The 19,170-nt window shown below is 39.7% G+C and overlaps 2 protein-coding genes and 1 long non-coding RNA gene across 6 annotated transcripts; 1 reads left to right on the top strand and 2 right to left on the bottom strand.

Moving 5' to 3' along the window:
- Positions 1-52: 52 nt before the first annotated feature.
- On the bottom strand, positions 53-4,083 carry Sugb (Sugar baby transporter). Of its 2 annotated transcripts, none has more exons than XM_011061921.2 (10): positions 3,541-4,083; positions 2,937-3,050; positions 2,481-2,839; positions 2,289-2,396; positions 1,939-2,209; positions 1,678-1,871; positions 1,249-1,571; positions 997-1,172; positions 746-913; positions 53-391 (listed from the first exon to the last, which is right to left on the bottom strand). In XM_011061921.2, the coding sequence occupies exons 2-10, from the start codon at positions 2,998-3,000 to the stop codon at positions 321-323; spliced, it is 1,734 nt and encodes a 577-aa protein (XP_011060223.1). In that variant the 5' UTR covers positions 3,001-3,050; positions 3,541-4,083; the 3' UTR covers positions 53-320. The 2 variants fall into 2 exon arrangements, with proteins under 2 accessions (XP_011060223.1, XP_011060224.1); XM_011061922.2 differs by having other exon boundaries at positions 742-913.
- On the top strand, positions 3,962-7,384 carry LOC147909739 (uncharacterized). 2 transcript variants are annotated; one of them, XR_015545073.1, is made up of 3 exons: positions 3,962-4,103; positions 5,709-5,811; positions 6,722-7,384. It is a non-coding gene; the product is annotated as an uncharacterized LOC147909739 (long non-coding RNA). The 2 variants fall into 2 exon arrangements; XR_015545074.1 differs by lacking the exon at positions 3,962-4,103 and adding an exon at positions 4,238-4,324.
- LOC105149475 (uncharacterized) lies at positions 5,837-18,629 on the bottom strand. Of its 2 annotated transcripts, XM_087406096.1 has the most exons (9): positions 17,290-18,629; positions 15,995-16,083; positions 15,625-15,789; positions 15,415-15,531; positions 14,985-15,323; positions 14,328-14,890; positions 14,099-14,244; positions 12,616-13,991; positions 5,837-12,222 (listed from the first exon to the last, which is right to left on the bottom strand). In XM_087406096.1, the coding sequence occupies exons 1-9, from the start codon at positions 17,315-17,317 to the stop codon at positions 8,257-8,259; spliced, it is 6,789 nt and encodes a 2,262-aa protein (XP_087262222.1). In that variant the 5' UTR covers positions 17,318-18,629; the 3' UTR covers positions 5,837-8,256. The 2 variants fall into 2 exon arrangements, with proteins under 2 accessions (XP_087262222.1, XP_087262223.1); XM_087406097.1 differs by lacking the exon at positions 15,995-16,083 and having other exon boundaries at positions 17,290-18,624.
- Positions 18,630-19,170: the final 541 nt, after the last annotated feature.

Raw genomic sequence — 19,170 nt, forward strand, 5'->3', positions numbered from 1 at the left:
TATTATCCGTGAAAACACGAAGGTAAATATATCTAACAAGAAATGCACTACGTAGTTCTAAAAAAAGTATATATTACGGTGATAATGACGTGACATAATTTACATTTTTGTATGGTATATATAATACTGATTTTTTTTTAATATTACAAAAAGACAAAGTATCACGATAAGACAACTATTTCTTTCATTTGTACAAATGCAGTGAAAAATCAACTTTGCTTGATTTCAATCGTGCGATAGTTCTTTCATTGATTTATCAATGAAAATATATGGATAAAATATAAAATTATAAAATTATAATATTATAAAATTGTCCTAAACTAATAAGTTTGTAATTCTTGACTTATTGTCATAAGAATAGCATCATCTGGATTGGCATAATTCGCCAGATCTGAAAAAGAATCAGTAGAAGTATTGCATTATAAAACTATTAATTACTTTCGTTAAATATGTAAGAGAAAAACAAATGGCCATTAAAGTGCAAATTGAACTGCAGATTCATGCAAAGTACAAGATATCACAAAACTCGCTATCTTAATTTCAATGCAAACTCCATAGTGTTTGATCATCTTTTCAACATTTTAAAATAATTTTTAATATGAATTGCAAAATGGTGCATTTAAACTTTTTCTTTGTTTTATATATATATATATATATATCTTATATATATATATATATATATATATATATATATATATATAAAATAAAGTATATATGTATGTATATATAATATCGACATACTCACGATTATGGCCTCGATATAGCGGATAGGCTTTTAACTTCCTCAACAAAAGTTCCATTAACCAAAAGACGCTTAGCCACAAAAGAGCACCTACTGAAAAAGTTCTCAATGTTGCAACACCTCCGTAAGAATCTAGTAACCAACCACATATGAAGCTACCACTTGCCACTCCTAAAATGAATAAAAAATTTATGTCGAAACGAGTTAAAAGATACGTAAACGATTGTATACAAAATATCAAACTAAAAACTAACCAATTCCTTCGAAAACAGCACCAATGAATCCTTGCATAGTGGCTTTTGTACCGGATGGTGTCACTTTATCACCATAGGACACCATCGTTGGCCAACATAGACCAAATGAAGGTCCATGGAGCAATTCAAGAATTAAAAACAGCCAGGCATTCGATATAATGCTATATGCCATAAATCTGTGGGATTAAATCGGTATTTTAGTAACATTTAAATAAATTATACACTCAGTAAGATAAACAATCTATTTTTCACCTAATTGCATAGATAAGCAACACAAGACTCATGACGTTAACGTGGCCAAGTTTTTTCAGTACTCTGCCTGATACAAAGTTGAAGGGTAATTCTCCTAGGAAACATTGAACACCGGTCATCAGACCCTGCAAAGTTTTACTCCATGTGATATGAGAAGTGGCCGCTATATCTTCGCTGTACCAGAACAGAAAGTTCCAAATGACTGCTGTACACATCCCGGCGCCTATACACCACCAAGCAAATACCAATACCCTTCCTTCTTTGATAACGCTTAATAGCTCCCGAAATAGCGACGGCTCGTCCGCAGAGCATTCTGGATTTTTCTGTAACAATACTGCCCCATTACCTGCCAATTTTGGATTCTTTTGATAAAAAGAATATCAAATTTCTAGCTTAGTCTTAGCTCTTAGCTCATAGAGCTTTTTGTACTTTTTTCAATGTTGCAGACACCAAAATATCGGCGAACATGGCCACTAGCATAATATAAAATATACTAGTGTAATCTTTTTCGTATTGTCCTTTGCTGGAAAGATCTATCAGGTAACCTGCACTTATACCAAAAATACCGAAACCAAGGCTTCCCCACATTTTCTGTTTTCCGTAATCATTCCTTTTTTCATTACCTGAAACATAGACCATGTAGAAATAATCGTAATTATCAATATTATCTGTGTAATACATAATACAAACCAAGAAGATCGAAGCAGATGGCATCGGCTATGCTAACTACAACAGCCATTCCAATCCAACTGATGATAGCCGCCCATAGAAATAAATGAAACTGATATGTAGAATGTTTCATATCACTTTGCGAATCCTTAGCTTCTTGCAGAAGATGATTGAACGCACTACTATTGTGGCAAATTGCTGTACATGAAGTTCTCAACTGATCCCCACATATTGGAACATGTGCAGTGTCATCGAGAAACGTACGTAGTCTCACATTCACACAGTTCTTCGTCTGCAAATTATTTTTCACAATATCAAGTTACTCCTGTAACTGACAGACGGATAAAAAAATTCCACAATAAATTTCTTACAAGTAAATCTTGATATTCAAGTCCTGCACCAAGCTCGAATGTGCTGTTCGTAGAAATATTTTTGCCAGACAATTCTAAGAAACCATGAGATACTCCTTTGCAAGATAACTATGGACACAAATTATTACATTCATATATATTAATTATTTGATACAAAGGAATAATAGAGTAAAACATTATATTTATACACACCTGGCAGACTGTGTTAGTGTGTATATTTTCTAATATTACGGCGCTTAACGCCTTCTTTGAGAATTCAATCTGTGGACAAATCTCTAAGTATGACACACCTTTATCGCAAATTAGAGTAACATTTGCATTCTTATCTATTCCAGGAATGAAATAAATAGAGAAAAACGCTATTGCCAGAATAGCTTCGAATATCAAGAAGATGGTTTTATGCAATTTAAACTTGTCAGCCAGACCTCCGAACAGTGGCTTTGCAATTAGCCCAGAAATTGGTAATACTGTATATATTGTACCGACCACTGTTGCAGAGAAGCCCAATTGCTTTCCAATTGTTGGTAAAAATTGTACCATTGGCCCTGTCGCTGTAAGTAAAACAAATATAATTAGTACAGAATACAAGAAACGTTTTTCACAACAGTTGTTAAAGTGATTTTAGAAAGAGTTTTAATTGGGACTTACCAGCATTAAAAAGAAAATAATGTGACTTTATAGGAGCTAGTTCCCTATTCACGTTTTGTAACATGATTTAGACTTATAGTCACTTGAAGTATATTTTTTACTTGTGTAATTAATCTATAACAAAAGAGCAAACAATATTGCACATCGCACAATGCTTTAAATAGTATTAGAAAATAGATATCTTTATGTGAAATTGCTCTCAACTCTCACACTAATATTCCATATCTTCTTGATCAATATTAATTTATAGATAAAGTGATCAGATCATCAGTTCTATCTATCTTAATCAGTTATTAACTCTTATCAAGCAATATTTGTATTATTTCGTTAACATGGATGGATTAAATTAGTTGACACATGAAAAGGAAGTTTAAAATCAAGGACAATGAATTTGCGAAATTGGCTCAGAGCACAGTTTATAGCTAAATGATGGAGTTGAATTTATCATTGATTTATCAAGCTGATTGAATTGAAGTTTGATCAAAGTGATAAGTACTTAAGGAACTGTATGTAATACAACGTGAAGAATTAACGTAAGAGATTCAAGACACGTGCAACGCTTGTCGTTGGATAATCATTCCTGCCACGAGAATGAAACTCGTACCTGCTCGTATCTTGGACGCGATTTTCGCGGATTAGACCGGAGCTCCGGAGTGATGCAACATCTCGCGTGACGTTCAACTAAGACCTGACGCAGCCGAACCCATGTACTTTGAACGAATTCAATAAGCCAATCGTTCTACTGTGATCGTATTGAGCTGCGTATCACACACTCGAGGAACACTCGATATCGCGTGAATCACAGATAAAGTGACTGTCTGGTGTTTTAACGAGTGTACTCTTCTTTTTTCTATTTCTCTCTCTCTCTTTCTCTCTTTCTCTGTCGATCCGTTACGCAATAGAGGATTCCTCAATCCTCGATGCGTGTACTACCGTATATTCCTAGTTGCGTGTTGCGAATTGCGAGCCACCGGCGTTGTAGCGTCGTTCCGTCTCGCGCGTTTACGAGACGCGCACCGTACGTCGTTCCACTCAGTTTGCGGCACATTCAAACATTTTAAACGTGCGTGTCCATTCACGTTCTCGTTGTTTTTTTTTTGCTTACAGCGAGGGTTTCAGATTGCACCACCGTCAGCTGTGTTATAACACCAGACCAGTGATTCGCCCGTACGTCATGTCGTGTACTTTCTCGTATTCTATTTGAACGACACGTGTAGATAGCTGCGTTCGATTTGACGGCTTGGCGCTCACAATGCTTATGAGCATCATTTTATTCTTGTTTAAATTTGATGAAATAATTCCAAGAGCGCTGTCAGCATCAAATGGAATTTGCAGACACGATTGGACGATAATTTAATGCCTCGTTCGCTACGTCAAGTTATACTCGTGTATGAATAATATACAATTTTTCTCACACGCGTTTCACGAGAATATTTATTTATCATTATCAAAATTTAAGAGTCCGTGGTATCTTATACCAAAAGAAGAATTTAAAAGAAATAATTACAAAATGAACTTTTATAGGGGAAAGCCCCTTATTATAAGATAGGTGCCTAATATGATTAGCGGCTAAATTAATTTCTGCTAAATTAATAAACGTTATTTATGGTTCCACCATAAATTTATTGCTCTTGGATTGAAAACGATTTAGTAGAAAGTTTATTATTAAATCATACCTGTAGTCATTGTAAAAAAAGATTTTAGAATTTGGATGTCTTCGAGTTTCATTGAGATGAGCCTTTAAACCTTGTTTATTATTTAATAAATAAATATCTGGCAATAAATTCTTCATGTAGTGATAGAGTAAGGTCGTACTAATAGAAAAATACGGGATATGTTGAATTGCTAAATTGCAGAAGTTAGATTTGATGATCGTAAAACCATGGAAATCGTAATATGAGATATTCAGGGTATTTCTAATATGAAATAATTCATGTTCACAGTGAAAATCGTTGCTAAAGTATAAATGTTATTGTACAATAATAAAAAGAACAATCAAAATGAACGTCAAATGCTATTCCTGCGATGCTCGATTCCAACTACCTGAAGACGAGTTCTGGATATAATCTATTGCATGCTCATTTTTTGCGCATGCTGGCTATGTTTGTTTGTATTTTAGAAACATTAAATGAAGTTTTTTTTAATTGCTGACATACTTTATATTTTACTATCGATTTCTTGGGGTATCTCATATTAGGAGCACAATTCTTTGACTTTGCGATTTGCTCATTTTTTACATTTCTTTAATTTAAAAAAAAAATGAAATTTGAATTAAATTTTATATAACACTGTCTTACAGCTTATTAAATTCCCTTCCAAATGACCTATTATTTTTTTAAATTCTACCCATAGACTTCTAGTATTTATCCAAAATGAACTCATAATAGGTATCTCATAATAGGGGCCTTTCCTCTATATATGAATTCTTAAAAACTTTATAAATTCGAGCGATTCGTATAGGTATGCATACAGATTAAATCGATGACGAAAACTGAAAACGTGAATGCAATTAGTACGACGTGAAATGCACAATAAAAGGATAAAATTTAATCTTCTCTAATGAATCTTATGGTAAACTCATGTAGGACAGACTGCGTTCAGCGGAAAAAGCAGTTTTGGAAATTGGAAAATTCTTTAATCTGAATTATATGAACTTGTCGTAAAGTTTCTAGATCCTTGTTGTAAGAAAACATGAAATAAGAAAATATATACAAGTCTTATTACATCACGACTGGATTTTGCAGCTATCGATTGAATTTGTATGTATTTCAGCTGCACCTCACGCATTTGAAATCAAACAAGCGCGTACACATCCGAATTGATGATTGAGAGACATGGAAAGTACAACAAGCATAAACAGATCTAACGAGGCAAGGTAAGAAAAAAAGAAGGCATGAAAATTGTAATAAAGAAAAAAAATCTGTTCTGTTTTAATTGCATTTGATACAGTTTTTTTTTTTGTGAAATATGAACGAGTATTCATTTAAATACAGAAAATATTGAATATATATAAGAATCTAATGTCAGCAATAACAAACAATAATAAAATAATAATGGCGGAGTAAAGTAATAATAAGGAGAAAGAAAGCTTCAATGTACATAAAAAAAACTTTTCTTATTCAACGAGCATTTTATGCGCAGAGGATAAATGAATCACCCTATATAGGGGAGGGGAATTCAACGCGTATTGGGAGATAGCTGCTATCACAGTACAGATCCCGCGATTTTGTAACAAACTGCGTTTTAATTTGTCATAGATACATTTACAATATACATTTACAATATATATGTATATATTTATAAGTTTCAATACCGCTTCTTTCCCCGACGATACTCAGCTCAACGATAAAGATGAGTTAATGGGTGTACAACGATAGCGGCGTATTACGGTATATTTCGTTTTTGTTTTTTTTTTCCGCACATACTTATACACATATATTTCTGCTGATGTCTCGTTATACTATTATATGCGTCTTTTCCAACAAAAAGAAAACAGAAAAGTCACGTCTCTCTCTTCCACGTTACGAGATGTAGCTCGTCACGAGCGATGCTAGTTTCCTTCCGGGTCTTTGCACAGATCCCTCGTTACGTCGAGATCCCTTTTAAGATCGAGCACATCGTCCTCTACGCGAGATATGTGTTTTATATATATATACAAAGAAAGCCTAACTCCCTTACGTGCTATTTCTTACGACGCTAAGTAATCTACATAACGTACATTAGCAACAGAGCGCGCTCGATAATTATTATACACAGAAAAATTCTCTTCGGCTTCTTTTTTGCAGGAGTCCCTACTACGAGTTCGACGATTAATTCGCTACCGAACCGAACGGAAAGATCAAACGGAAAATCCGACGGCTAGACGACACACTCGGCGAGTTATGGACCCGAACGGCGGAGCTATAGAGAGGGAGGACGCCCGTCAATCAGCTAATTAACAAAACGTAAAAATTGCATATTGCATAATTCCGTGTCCCGACGCATACGCACGCACCAGACCGACGAGGAACACGTGCAAAATTCGTTCGCGCGTACATTTGTCGACGTAGAGGTAAACGTCAGACGAAAACGCATTCGCGAATAATGTATGTAATGATACATCATGCATAAATATACGATGTATGATTCGCGTGTATATACACGCGAATATGTAATGAGTGCTTTCCAGCAAAGTTGTTTTGCAGGTGACATAAGGCCTGTCTTTTTAGTTGACTTCTTGCACGGTTCATCTTTTCTCTTTTTCTCTCCAACATGGACAGAAGGAAGAAGCACCGTATAAGAACTTTAAAAAGTTAAAAAGAACAGATCTATAATGTAACAATGAATCATTGTATCCTTGTTGTTCGCCAATGTTAATGATTTATGCTGCGTCGATGTATGTAAAGTGATTCAATCACATTGTACGACCCATGGTATTTTTATGTTTATTATATTTGTTAAAAAAATAATAGTATATTTCATAATAGTTAAAAAAGTTATAAAAAATTGTTATAAAGTAGAAGGCCCAATTTTTCGTCATATATCATAATTGTGTAATCATTTATGATATTTGAGAAATTATTTTACATTTCTTCATATAGAAGTGAAAAATATATCAAATGGAAAGTCCAGCATGGGTCAACAGTGACTCATGGCGGTATGGAACTTGTTAAACAAAGATGAAATAATTTCACTGTGTCACGTATGTATCTCGCTGGAGAAAGCATCCAATGCATTATATTCTACATTTATCCGCGGATATGTTTTCCCGGACGTTACACACGAAGGAACTTTTGATAGACGACTTGTGAATCGACTTACTCTCGGCGCTAGCGATCTCGACTTAGAGCTATTGAACCTGCCGGTTAATCTCGTTTTAGAAAACTATCAAAAATTCCTATATCGAAAGTAGACTTGTCCTTTATGTACATATTTGAAGCTAAGCTTCTCCGCTTTCGACGAACGGTGTAAAAGTGTCAAAGTTATTCGAGTTACGACGGTTGCTCGTAAAAAGGAAGCTGCAGTCAAAGAAATCTACAAACGATTATTCACCTAATTCCGTAGAGAGCCTTACGGATATGACGTCAATTACGTAAAAAACAATAGAAAAGACAAGTCGCGAGGAGGATGTCCCTTGTAAGTTACAAAAAAAAAAGACAAGATAAGACAAAAAGGGCATACTGCTCTCTCGCGCGCTCGCCAAGAGACTTTCGATTAATATTTGGTATCCCTTTGGATCTCAAACGAACGCTCTTCTTTCGTCGCGGTACGTTTCAAAATCCATTAGAAGATTAATGTGTCATCATCGAATCACGGACTGATTTTGCAGTGATCTTAGTGGCTAAAGCCAGGATGGTCGGTGATGATGTGGCGGTGGCTGGAGGGCATAGAGCGAATGAATATATTGTTGATAGGCGGCCTGGTCGACCGTCAGATTGGGTCCATGCGGCGTCACGTAGGCGGAGACCGGCGGGACATATGCCGCCGCTGCTGCTGATCTCTGAGCGGCAGCTGCGGCGGCAGCCGAGTGGAGGAATGACGGATAGTTTCTCGGTGGTGGTTGATTACTGAGTTTGTTGCAGGCAGTCGGTTGACCTGAGGCGTTGGTCACTGTCGGCGGTACCATAGGCGACTGCGGTTGCTGCTGCTGTTGTTGCTGCTGTCGCAGAGCTATGTTGTAATAACTGCTCGGATTACGAAACTCATCCGTTAGGAAGGCAAACGCAGCCGCCGCGGTAGCGTCCTTGTCGTAAGGGAATGGCGGCGCGTGGCCGGTGGTCGCACCGCTGGCGGAGGCGGCGAAGTTGAAGGCACTACCTGCGGGCGGCGGTACCGCCACCGCGGCTGTCTTCAAGGCGCTGATAGAATCGGCCGCGGTCGCGGCAGATGCGGTCGCGTACTGCGGGAAAGCAGGCATTCCTGCCGTTTGCTGCTGATCGGCGGCCGCTGCGACGACGGAGGTCGTCGCTACGGTCGTCACCGCGACTGTCGCGTTCGGTTGTTCCTGTTGTTGCGGATGCTTACTTTTCCGGCTCCTCTTCGTCTTGGACGGCGTCACGGTGGGCGTTATCGTGGCCATGGGAGTCCCTCGCACATCGCTTTCACCAGCTCGTCGCGATATAGTGAGAATACCCTGGCTGTTTTTAGCCGCCTGCAAGCTTTGTAACAGATTAAGCTGTTCAAGCTCGGCGGGCGCGGCACTGCGACCGTAAGCGGCGAGATGCTCCGGCTTCGTCCCAGGCGGTGGTCGTGGAATCGTTAGTAATTGCTGCTGCTCCTTACCTGATGTCCGACCCACTAGACCGAGGCTAAGCCGCGCATACGCCGAATTGGTCGCCATAGAATCGACCAGGCCACCGACGAACGGCGTGCCATCAAACTGACTGACCGATACGGTCTCCGGTTGCGAGAGAGTCATCATCGGCTCGAAACTTGGAAACTGCTCCTGACTCGGACGCGTCACTGTGCTCTCCTGTGGCAGACCTCGCGTATTCGACTCGGTGGGAGGCGGCTCGTACGCACGTTTCTTCATCGGAGGAGGATTGCTAGAGGGACTACCAGATGCTCCTCCACCACCAGCAGACTTGGAACTGGCGTCGAAATAATGCGGACTAGGATACACCGGCCTCGAGTTTGGTGGCGGTAGTGAGTAACCGGATGGCTGGAAGCCGCTTGGGTAGAGCGATTCGTGGGCTGTCGTCAAGTTCTGTTGGAATGCCAACAACTGCGGCTGATCTGGTGCAGACGTGGGTAATTGATCACTGCTACCGGATGGTGCTTTGCCGAGGAAACCGCGTGACTGTATCTCGGTGAAACCGGTCCGTGACTCTTGCGGTGTCGATTGTTGTTGTTGCTGTGTCTGTTGCTGACCGCCGTGTCTCGAAGCAGATCTCTGAAGCTCGATGTTAGAAAAACTGTTCGGATACGCTGGAGGATACTGACTCGGCGATTGATAGATCTGATGATTCGCATTCAAGTTTAATGATTCCGATTGAACGGGAAAATTTCTCTGTTGATCGCCCGTCGCAGGTTTCTCAGTAGTATTAGACTTCAGATATTCCGTCCGGTGTTCAATTTCATTTACAGATGACGATATTGTAGGTGACTGCTGAATGTATGAAGGATTTTGCTTGAAATCTTGAGGATAACTCGCAGGTGATACCGTGGCTTGAGCAGCGTACTCCTCCGAGTTCTTCGACGACTGAAGCTGAGAATAATTGGCAGTCTGTTGTGGAGAAGATTGAGGGTAACCAGGTGATTGTTGTGGTGCTTGTACAGGATTGCATAAGGGTTTTTGTTGAGGTGAAGATTGCGGATAATTACGAGACTGAGGCGATGGTTGCGAATAATTCACTGCTGCTGCTGCTGCTACTACTGCTACTGCCGCCGTCGCTGTTGCCGTTCCGGATGTCTGTTGTGGCGAAAGTTGCGAGTAATTTGGCGGCGTCTGCGGCGAGTGTAGCGGATGCGAGTACGTTGCCGGTTGCTGGGGAGACGACTGTGGATAATTGGTCAACGATTGTGGCGACGATTGGGAATACGGACTGTTCTGCGGCGACGGTTCGGAGAACGGAGATGATGCTTGCGGCGAATGCTGGGGAAAAGTCTGAATTTGCTGGTGCGATGATTGCGAGTAACTCCGATCGTGTTGCGGAGTTGGATACGAATTTGGAGGTTGCGGCGAGGGCTGAGAATAGTTAGCGGGATGCGTTTGCGGCGATGACTGTGAAGAGAAATTTGGTGGCTGAGGAGATGGCTGCGCGTACGCATTGGGTGGTTGAGGGGAAGATTGAGAGTAATTCGCAGGCGGTGGTTGCGGCGACAAACGACCATAACCAGCGGGTTGTTGAGGCGAGGATTGTGGATATGGAGAATGCTGTTGTGGAGATGGTTGCGAGTAATTCGGTGGTGTTTGAGGAGAGGACTGTGAATAGGGGGAATGCTGCTGTTGTGGAGAAGCTTGCGGATAATTGGTCACCGCCTGGGGAGAAGACTGAGAATAATTAGCGACCGCGTTCTGTTGTGGAGACGGCTGTGAGTAATTCGGAGTAGATGGTTGTTGCGGTGAGGGTTGTGAGTAATTCGATGGTGGTGTCTGAGGCGACGGTTGAGGATAAACTGGCTGTATCGCTTGCGGGGAATGTTGGGGATAAATGGGTGATTGATTCTGATTGTTGGCTGATAACTGTTGCGGGAAACGTTGCGGAGACATTTGCGGGTATGCCTCTGCGTTATCTTGAGGCGAGGATTTTTGATATGGCGATTGATACGGCGGCTGCGCGTGTACCTGAGGATAGACAGACGGTGGTTGCTCGTAAGACGGATAGGCTGGGGACAACGGATGGTTTTGCGGTGATGGAGTGGGTGGTAATTGCGCGCTGTATCTCGGTGGAGTCGCGTAGTAGGGACTGTTATAGGGGCTGCTCCCAGCCGACAGTGCGTCCTGATAAAATCCCGCACCTCTTATCGGTTCGGTTGGAGTTATTACGGGCTGACACTGTGGGGAATGGGCCGCACGTGGCGCCGGTGGAGATTCCTGAGAGAAACTAGACACCGATTCACTAACACTGCTACCACCGGTGCTCAGCCGTCGTTGCCTGCCACAAAACGCTTCCTGCGAATCCCCATCCTTTTTTATCATCGCGACCTCTTCCGTTTCTTCGTCCTTCTTTTTTGATTTTGGCGCTCCAAAGGCTTTGATCCAGGCACTCAAATTTGGTGTAGCGGATTTCGGTTTCTGCGCTTCTTCCACACCAGATCGAACCGCCTCTTTTTCCTCTACTGTGCTCGATGTCTTTATAGCTTCTTTAGCATTTGTTTTCTCTTCTTTAACAGCCGTTTGAATTGTGGTAAAAGAATGGTCCTCTTCCTCGTCGTTCGACAAATTAGGATTAGGTGACGATACCAAACTCTTGCAGATTAATTGGATGGAATCTACGTTTTTCAACACAGTACCTAAACTGAGTTTCGGCTCTTCATCGTTATCCTTATTCGATTGATCGTTATCACTAGTAGAGTAATTCGCGGAATCATTGGTGTTAGCGCTGGGCACATTAAGCGGTTTCTTCAAAAGTAAATTTCCCTTACTTTTACCGGGTTGCAAACGATCGATCGTGCGCTGTATCTTCTTCGGTCGACTCGGTCCATGAGGACTAAATATTTTGATAGAACTTGGTCTCTTTCGCGCAACCTCGACCTTGGATCCTGATCGATTGGATTCCATCGAAGAAGTATGAAGCACTGGCGAATCACTACCAGAAGAGAAACCCGAAAGTCTGGGCGCGTCATCAAGCCACTTGTTAATGTCCTATCGCATATAATAGATCAAATCAGAATGTATAGTTCACAGAATGTAAATACCAAAAGAAAATGTAAATCTTCGCATTAAGCATACTAAGTTCGGAAATATCTTATAGACAATGTAATGTGTGAAATAATTCTTGTCAATATATTTCATATGTGCACAGAACTATCAATATATAAATTAAAAATAATCTCGGCGAGAATAAAGTTAAAAATTTAAAATTTAGTTTACATTCAGACATGTGGAGAAAAAAAAAAGAAAAAAAAACAACCTGTATTGCATTTAATTTTCAAAAAAAAGCTCTATTACATTTGAAAAAATGTTTACGTATGTCTTGCATATGTGTATTTTAATAAAAATCTCAAAATAATCTTGAAGATAATATCTTGAGCTTACATGAAGTGTTTTCTCCGTCGCTTGATTTAATGCTTGAATCGTAACGTTTTCTTCTGTTCCCAGTCCTTTGGTATGTTTAGCATGAGTGTTTTTCTTATTTTCACTGATTTCCGGATCATGTTTCTTATTCGTGTCATCCGTTTTATCTTCCTTCATACTTTTCTTCGACTTTGATCGCTTTGCACTGTCTTTATCATTGTCGTGGAAAGTACTACTGTTTGAAGGCACTTTTTTTGAATGGACACCGTGAGTGTCACTTTTCCCCGCTTTCCTCTGTTTTTCTTTTTCGTTTTTTAATTTTTCTTCCCGTCTTCTATCGCTTATCTTATCTTTTAAACTATCGAGCGAGTCTACATCTTTATTACCAATTAACGTGGAGAGCTTCTTGGAGATGTGAGTATGTTTGGAATCTAAAGCACTTTCTAATTCTACATCTTTGGAATCGGTTTGACTTTTTAACTCTCCATTTTTTAATTCTTCTTTTTGTTTTGATTTTTTATTTTTTTGCTTTATATGACTTTTGTCGGATTTTTCATCAGACTTGGTTACAGTCTTTAAATTCGACTTTTCTTTCTTACGATTCTTTTTCGTTTTAACATGAGAAGATTGTTTTTTGTCTTCCTCAAATACTGCGTCACTTTCTTCGACTTCGATCTTTTTTAATTTATTCTTCTTCGTATTGTTTGTCAATATCGCGATTTCTTCAAGTTCTTTCTTTTCTATTTTTCTACTTTTACTTTTCGCGATTACTGGAGGTTCGTAATCTTCCTCGAAATCCTCTTTTCGCTTTTTGTTTTCTTTCATTTCTTTGGCAGATCGCACAATTTCCGAATCTTTTTTCGATTGATGTCGTTCTTTGCTCGCCTTTTTGTTAGATGTTTTTAATCCTTCAGATTCCTTAGGTTGTTTTTTGGTTTTAAGTAAACTATTTACATCAACGTTTTTTCTTCTCTTTGACGTTACAATACTAGTCTCAGATATTGCATCTTCACTTTCCTGCTCTTCCTGTTCCTCCTCATCCTCGTCTAATTCTTCCTCTTTTACTTTTTTACCTTTTTTCTTTCCCCTTTTTTTCTTTGCAACTTTAATACTTTTATTTCTTTTTTCATCTTCGTCTACTTTTTCGTTACTCTTAGACTTTGTTTTACTCTCAGGTTTATATGATTTGGATTTTTTTGTTGATTTTTTCGAACGTTTACGTGCGTTATGGTGCGAAGAAGATAAATGACGTGAAGGATATGATAAAGATGTAGGTGATCCGGCCAGTGATCGAGGAGATGTAGCGTCTTCGTCACTATCGGATGTCTCCGATTCTAAATATCGACTTACGGCTTTGTCAAAGGCTTCTTTAAGATTAATCGCCATATCCGTGTATTCTGAAATATATAAAATATATTGTTAAATTTTACCGACATATAATAATATATATAATGAAACACCAGTGATACAAAAAATTTTTTAATTGGATAAAAGCATTACAAACCATTATCCGAGCCATTGTATTGCCTACAATTGTCAACAATAAGCCGAAAATCACGTTTGAATTGACTTAAACTTTTATACGAGCCATTTTCCAGTTTCTCTTCCATAGTTTTAAGATCCATTGGCCTACGTACCACACTATAGTACCTATAAAAATTATTCACATTATTAAAAATTTAATATCAGATGTGATTATTAATCACGACTTTAAGATATGTGTGAAATTGTACCTTGGCGCATAATCCTCATCCACAGGCTCAATAAATGGCCAGGCATCCACGTGATCTTTGACACTTTCAAGAACTTTGTGCATGCCGACACAACGCTCTTCCTCCTCGATGCCGAAAGAATAGCCATATTTGTAGCCATAATTATGAGATACGTAATTACCATCGCCATGATTACCGATACCCTTCTTCTTTTCCAAGTCTTCTACTTCATCTCTAGTATGAATTACAATCTGACCGACAGCCGAGGCCAAAGAATTGTTTGTTTGCCGTCCTTTTTTCTGAACCGGTGGCGTCGGTAACGGCGGAGAAATCTCCTCCTTAATATAAGATTTTGAAGCTTGCGCGCCTTTTTTAGTCCCTTTGGTTGTTTTAGTTCTGATCTTGGATCTGACCATGACTGCATCCATCTGTGTAGCAGGTTCCTGGCTACGAAGCACTCGCGAGCTATTACGCTGTAATAGCTTACGTCGTTGCTGTTTCTCTTTTAAATCGAACAATTTTGGTATTTCCGGCATAAAGTCTTCGGACAACGTGCGATAAAGTTTGCGTTCGGTGTCGTATTCCTAAAATATAAACATATACAATATATAATTTTATTTTCAATTTGGCAATAATTCGTAACTTATTGTTAGTTTATAGTAAAGGAACAATTATTACCGAATCACGAAATTTTTCAACCAATCTGCTCCAATCCTGTTGGGTAAAACAAACAACTTGCCAAACGCTCTCTCGTCCGTCGTTGCCGTTGTTTATTAAACTAGCTTCCTCCTTCTCTTCCTCTTCCTGTTCCTCCTTCGCCACTCTGTTCCGTCGTTTTTTACGCTTTTTATCTCTTGGCTTACTTTTCTGCTTGTGTGAGGCACTGTTAGAAGTATCAATGTAATCTTCCCGGTACAGTCGAGTGCCGTAGAAGTACCAGTAGGCAGAATTCTTACGATCATGTCCCAAAGGTTCGACTCGCAGACTATCCGAGTCCAAGTTGCTCAACGACTGCTCCTAATATTAATTTTACATTTAATTACAAATAGTCATTTAAGAGACGCATATGTAAAATTATTGTAATAATTTGCAATGATCGATTACGTACTACGTCTTCAGCGTCGAGCCTAAAGTCACAGAGTGCACGTAATATTTCTACTTTTTGACGAAGCGGTAACAATTCAAAGTCTACGTCTGTGTTGAAAGGATTTTCACATTTGTATTCCTGTGCAAATGTACAAACGTTTTAGTTACATTTTATCAATGTCGGAGCAACTGACAATTATACATTGCAACCAACACTGAGATTAATACATACTTGACATTTTTTCCGGAAAAGTCTACGCAGAAACATCTGATAATTAAAAGTGGAGATGTCATTGCGAGTGTCGTTTGGCAAGCAACCCTCCAGTAACTTTACTATCAGTTCCTGAAGCAGCCGTCCTTCGGTACCTCCGTCCGTCAATAAAGCTTCTTCCAAATCCTACAATTTTACACGTTAACATTGGAACACATTTTGCATATAGTATTCATAGTGAAGTGAAGAGAACAAAATGATGTATAAGCCAATAAATAATAAGATTAAAGCTGAAGCATGACAGCTGTTTCGCTGCCTAAATGCTGAAGCGGTACTAATGGGCTTTACATACGCTGCTTACTCATAAGAGAGTTAGCATTTGATTAGATACCTCAATATCAAAATCCAGAAGATTGAAGGCAGCTCTAAATAATGAGCAAAAGTGTGCTATACTTGGCACCTCCCACCACGATTGAATGTCTAAAAAATAAAGGAACAGTTAAAAGTTCCTTGATCTTAATCCTGCTGTCTATTTGAAATGGACGTTATTGTAATTGTACCCATTTCTTAGACGAAGCTATTTGGAATCTTAACTAAAATTATTTGAGAAAATACTACACTCTAATTAGCAATAAATCTTAATTCTAAATATTTTCCATTTTGAATACATTGAGAAAAGTTTCCCTTTTCAAAATATTTGTATCCTCTCACTAAACAATTTACATTACATTTAATAAAAATGATATTCTTTGAATTGAAATACATAATTTTGATACTATCTTTTTTTATTAAGCAAACAAAAAAAATGATATGTTTAAAAATCTAAACTGAAATGGCTATTAAATACAAAATAATTTTTTTCCAAGATCACGCCTGTCTTCAAGTTTCTTAAATTCTAACACGATCAATAATTATTTTTATTTTTCTACACTTAAATATATAAATTTGCGAAAAACTACCCCTGGACTTGATTTAATTTATCAAAACACAATCACCTATTCATAACAATTAATACACCATTCACTCAACAAATCCATCTTAGTTCACTTCATTAATTCCGATCAAAGACACACGATAAAAGACAAACAATAAGAGATAAACTTAATTACTGAAATGGAGCAATGAGTTTTACAATTTTAAACATCTCAGTGATTGCATGTCAAATACTCCAAAAAAAAAAAAAAAATCTTTTGAAGTATTCAACAGAGAAATAAATTCATGCCAATTTCTGGAATGGATATTATACATAGATTGAGTAACAATTAGAAATGTACATCGTTCAATTGACTTCCCTCGACTTGAAACATTCAAGATCTCGTAACAGAATAAACTTCACAATAAAAAAAAAATAAATAAAAAAGATACAACATCTTTGAAATATATTCCAATAGAGAAATAAATTTGTGCAAATTTCTGAAATAAATATTATATATAAATTTAGTAACAATTGATAAATGTACATTGTCCGATCAACTTCCTTCGACTTGAAACACTCAAGATCTAATAGAATAAAGCAGGAGAATATCTCGTAGCTGAAGATCAGGAATCTCGTCTTTATATCTGCTGCCACAAACTATTTCTAGTATCCCTTACAGCGTCACAAAAAGGAATAATATAGATACATATCGGCCGGCAATTCGTCACGCGTGCCATCCAGTAGGACGACCGGCGCGACGGTGGACTCACCTAGGATCCCGATGAAGGTGGGAAACATAACCCGTCGTGTGGCGGGCGAATCGGGCGAATCAGCGTGTCCAGGGCGGGACACGGATGGGCTCGATGGAGGCTTGGCGTCCAAGTGTCAGGGAGGTGTCTCCGGGCTGCGACGATACGAGCGCGGGTTGGCTTCTTCGATGGACCGTACCCGATGACCCCGACGACTCGGCGGGAGATCGTCAATGGAATCGAAATGACGATAGTGGCGATCTAAAGGCCCCGTGTTAACCCGTATAGCGCACGAACTGCGCGCGCGACGAGAAGAATCGAGCAAAACACTTCCGCCGCCCGGCCGTATATGTATATATATGTATAATTGTCGTGATATATATATATATATATATATATATATATATAATATGTATATATGTATATAACGTGTACGTATATATGCGTGCGGAGCCCGTATCTCAAAGCATCGGGATGCACATCACAGCGGTGAACGACACCAAATGACACCAAACGACACCCGGTGGTCCTCTGATAGGCGTGCGCGATCGCGAGCTCGCTAAGCTCGCTTGGCCGAGTGGCTCGCGGAGAATACTAGACGGTATTACACGGAGGAGGCGGCCGTAGCGGCGCAGGGCGCACTCGCCACTCGCCGCTTAAGTTCGCTGGTTCTCTTCCACCAGGAACGGGAACCGCGTACCGTTGGTCGACCGTATACGGATTTCCTCCGTGGGTCGGCGACGATTTATCTCGCCGGGACACGACCGTCGTGTGACGGCTCGCGGGAGTCGCGCGCGACCATTCCCATCGGGACGCACGGCGCGTTAGGCGCGTTAAGCGCGTATCCAAAACACATAATGCGCAAACCCGCCTCGTCGCGGTGCTCCGCCGACCGCCGTACGGGTTTTGCTTTGCTCAGCTTTGTTAGCTGGCCGCTGCGCTGGCGAAACACCAGCGAAACACGCGCGCGCGAACGCGGGGTCTCTGAAGTCTGAAACGACGCTCTCAACGCCTCGAAAGCGGAAGTCGCCTGCGCGCGCTCGGCGAAGGGCGCTCGGCTCGGACAGGTATCGACAACACGTACGGATTGCGCGTTGCGTTGCGTTGTGTCGCGCTGCGTCGCGGGCTTCCGCTTACCTCCGATTACGATACGACGTAAACCAACGGGCATACGGGCGCGGACTAGCCGGACTAGCGCGGACGCGGACTATGTAGTCGCAAGTTGCAACACTGCCAAGAGTGCCAAGTGTGTAAAGTGCAGTCACGGGCAGCGAGCGTACAGTTGTACAGTGCATTAATTCGCTGGGTCATAGCGGCCCGACTTATCGAAAATAAGAAAATGCAATATTAAAAAGTTGATAAAAAATTCTGAAAAAATTCTTAGAGTTCTATGAGAAGAAAATAAATGATTTTTGTCTCTTGCAGTTTTTCTGTAAAGGTGATAGTATTTGAGTAAAAAATAAACGTCGATAAGTCGAGTCGCTACTATAAGCCAGAGAATTAATGCACTGCAGTGTACACCTTTGAGCACGCGGTAGAAGGTCCTCGATCCTGTATCTTCAAACAAGGTGAAAATTACAAAAGTAAGCAAATTTAGGGGCTTCACACAATAAAAGGAACAGAGAACAGAGAATAAGAATTTCAACCTATCAGAAATTGCGTATTCCACAATACATGATTTCTGATAGGTTAAAATTTTTATGCCCGTATTCATAGTCAGTCCTTGTACTTAAGGCTTCCTTAAATTTATCTTTAGATGCTCGGCAGCCAATGAAATAATTCGTAGAGTATCTAAAGATTAATTTAAGGAAGCCTTAAATATAAGACCTAACTATAAATATAATTCTCTGTTCTCTATTCTCTGTTCCTTTTTTATTGTGCGGAGCCTCTTACTAGGTATTG

The sequence above is a fragment of the Acromyrmex echinatior genome, chromosome 5 (genome assembly GCF_024713525.1).
Source record: "Acromyrmex echinatior isolate Ae372 chromosome 5, ASM2471352v2, whole genome shotgun sequence".
In the NCBI taxonomy this organism is placed as follows: domain Eukaryota; kingdom Metazoa; phylum Arthropoda; class Insecta; order Hymenoptera; family Formicidae; genus Acromyrmex; species Acromyrmex echinatior.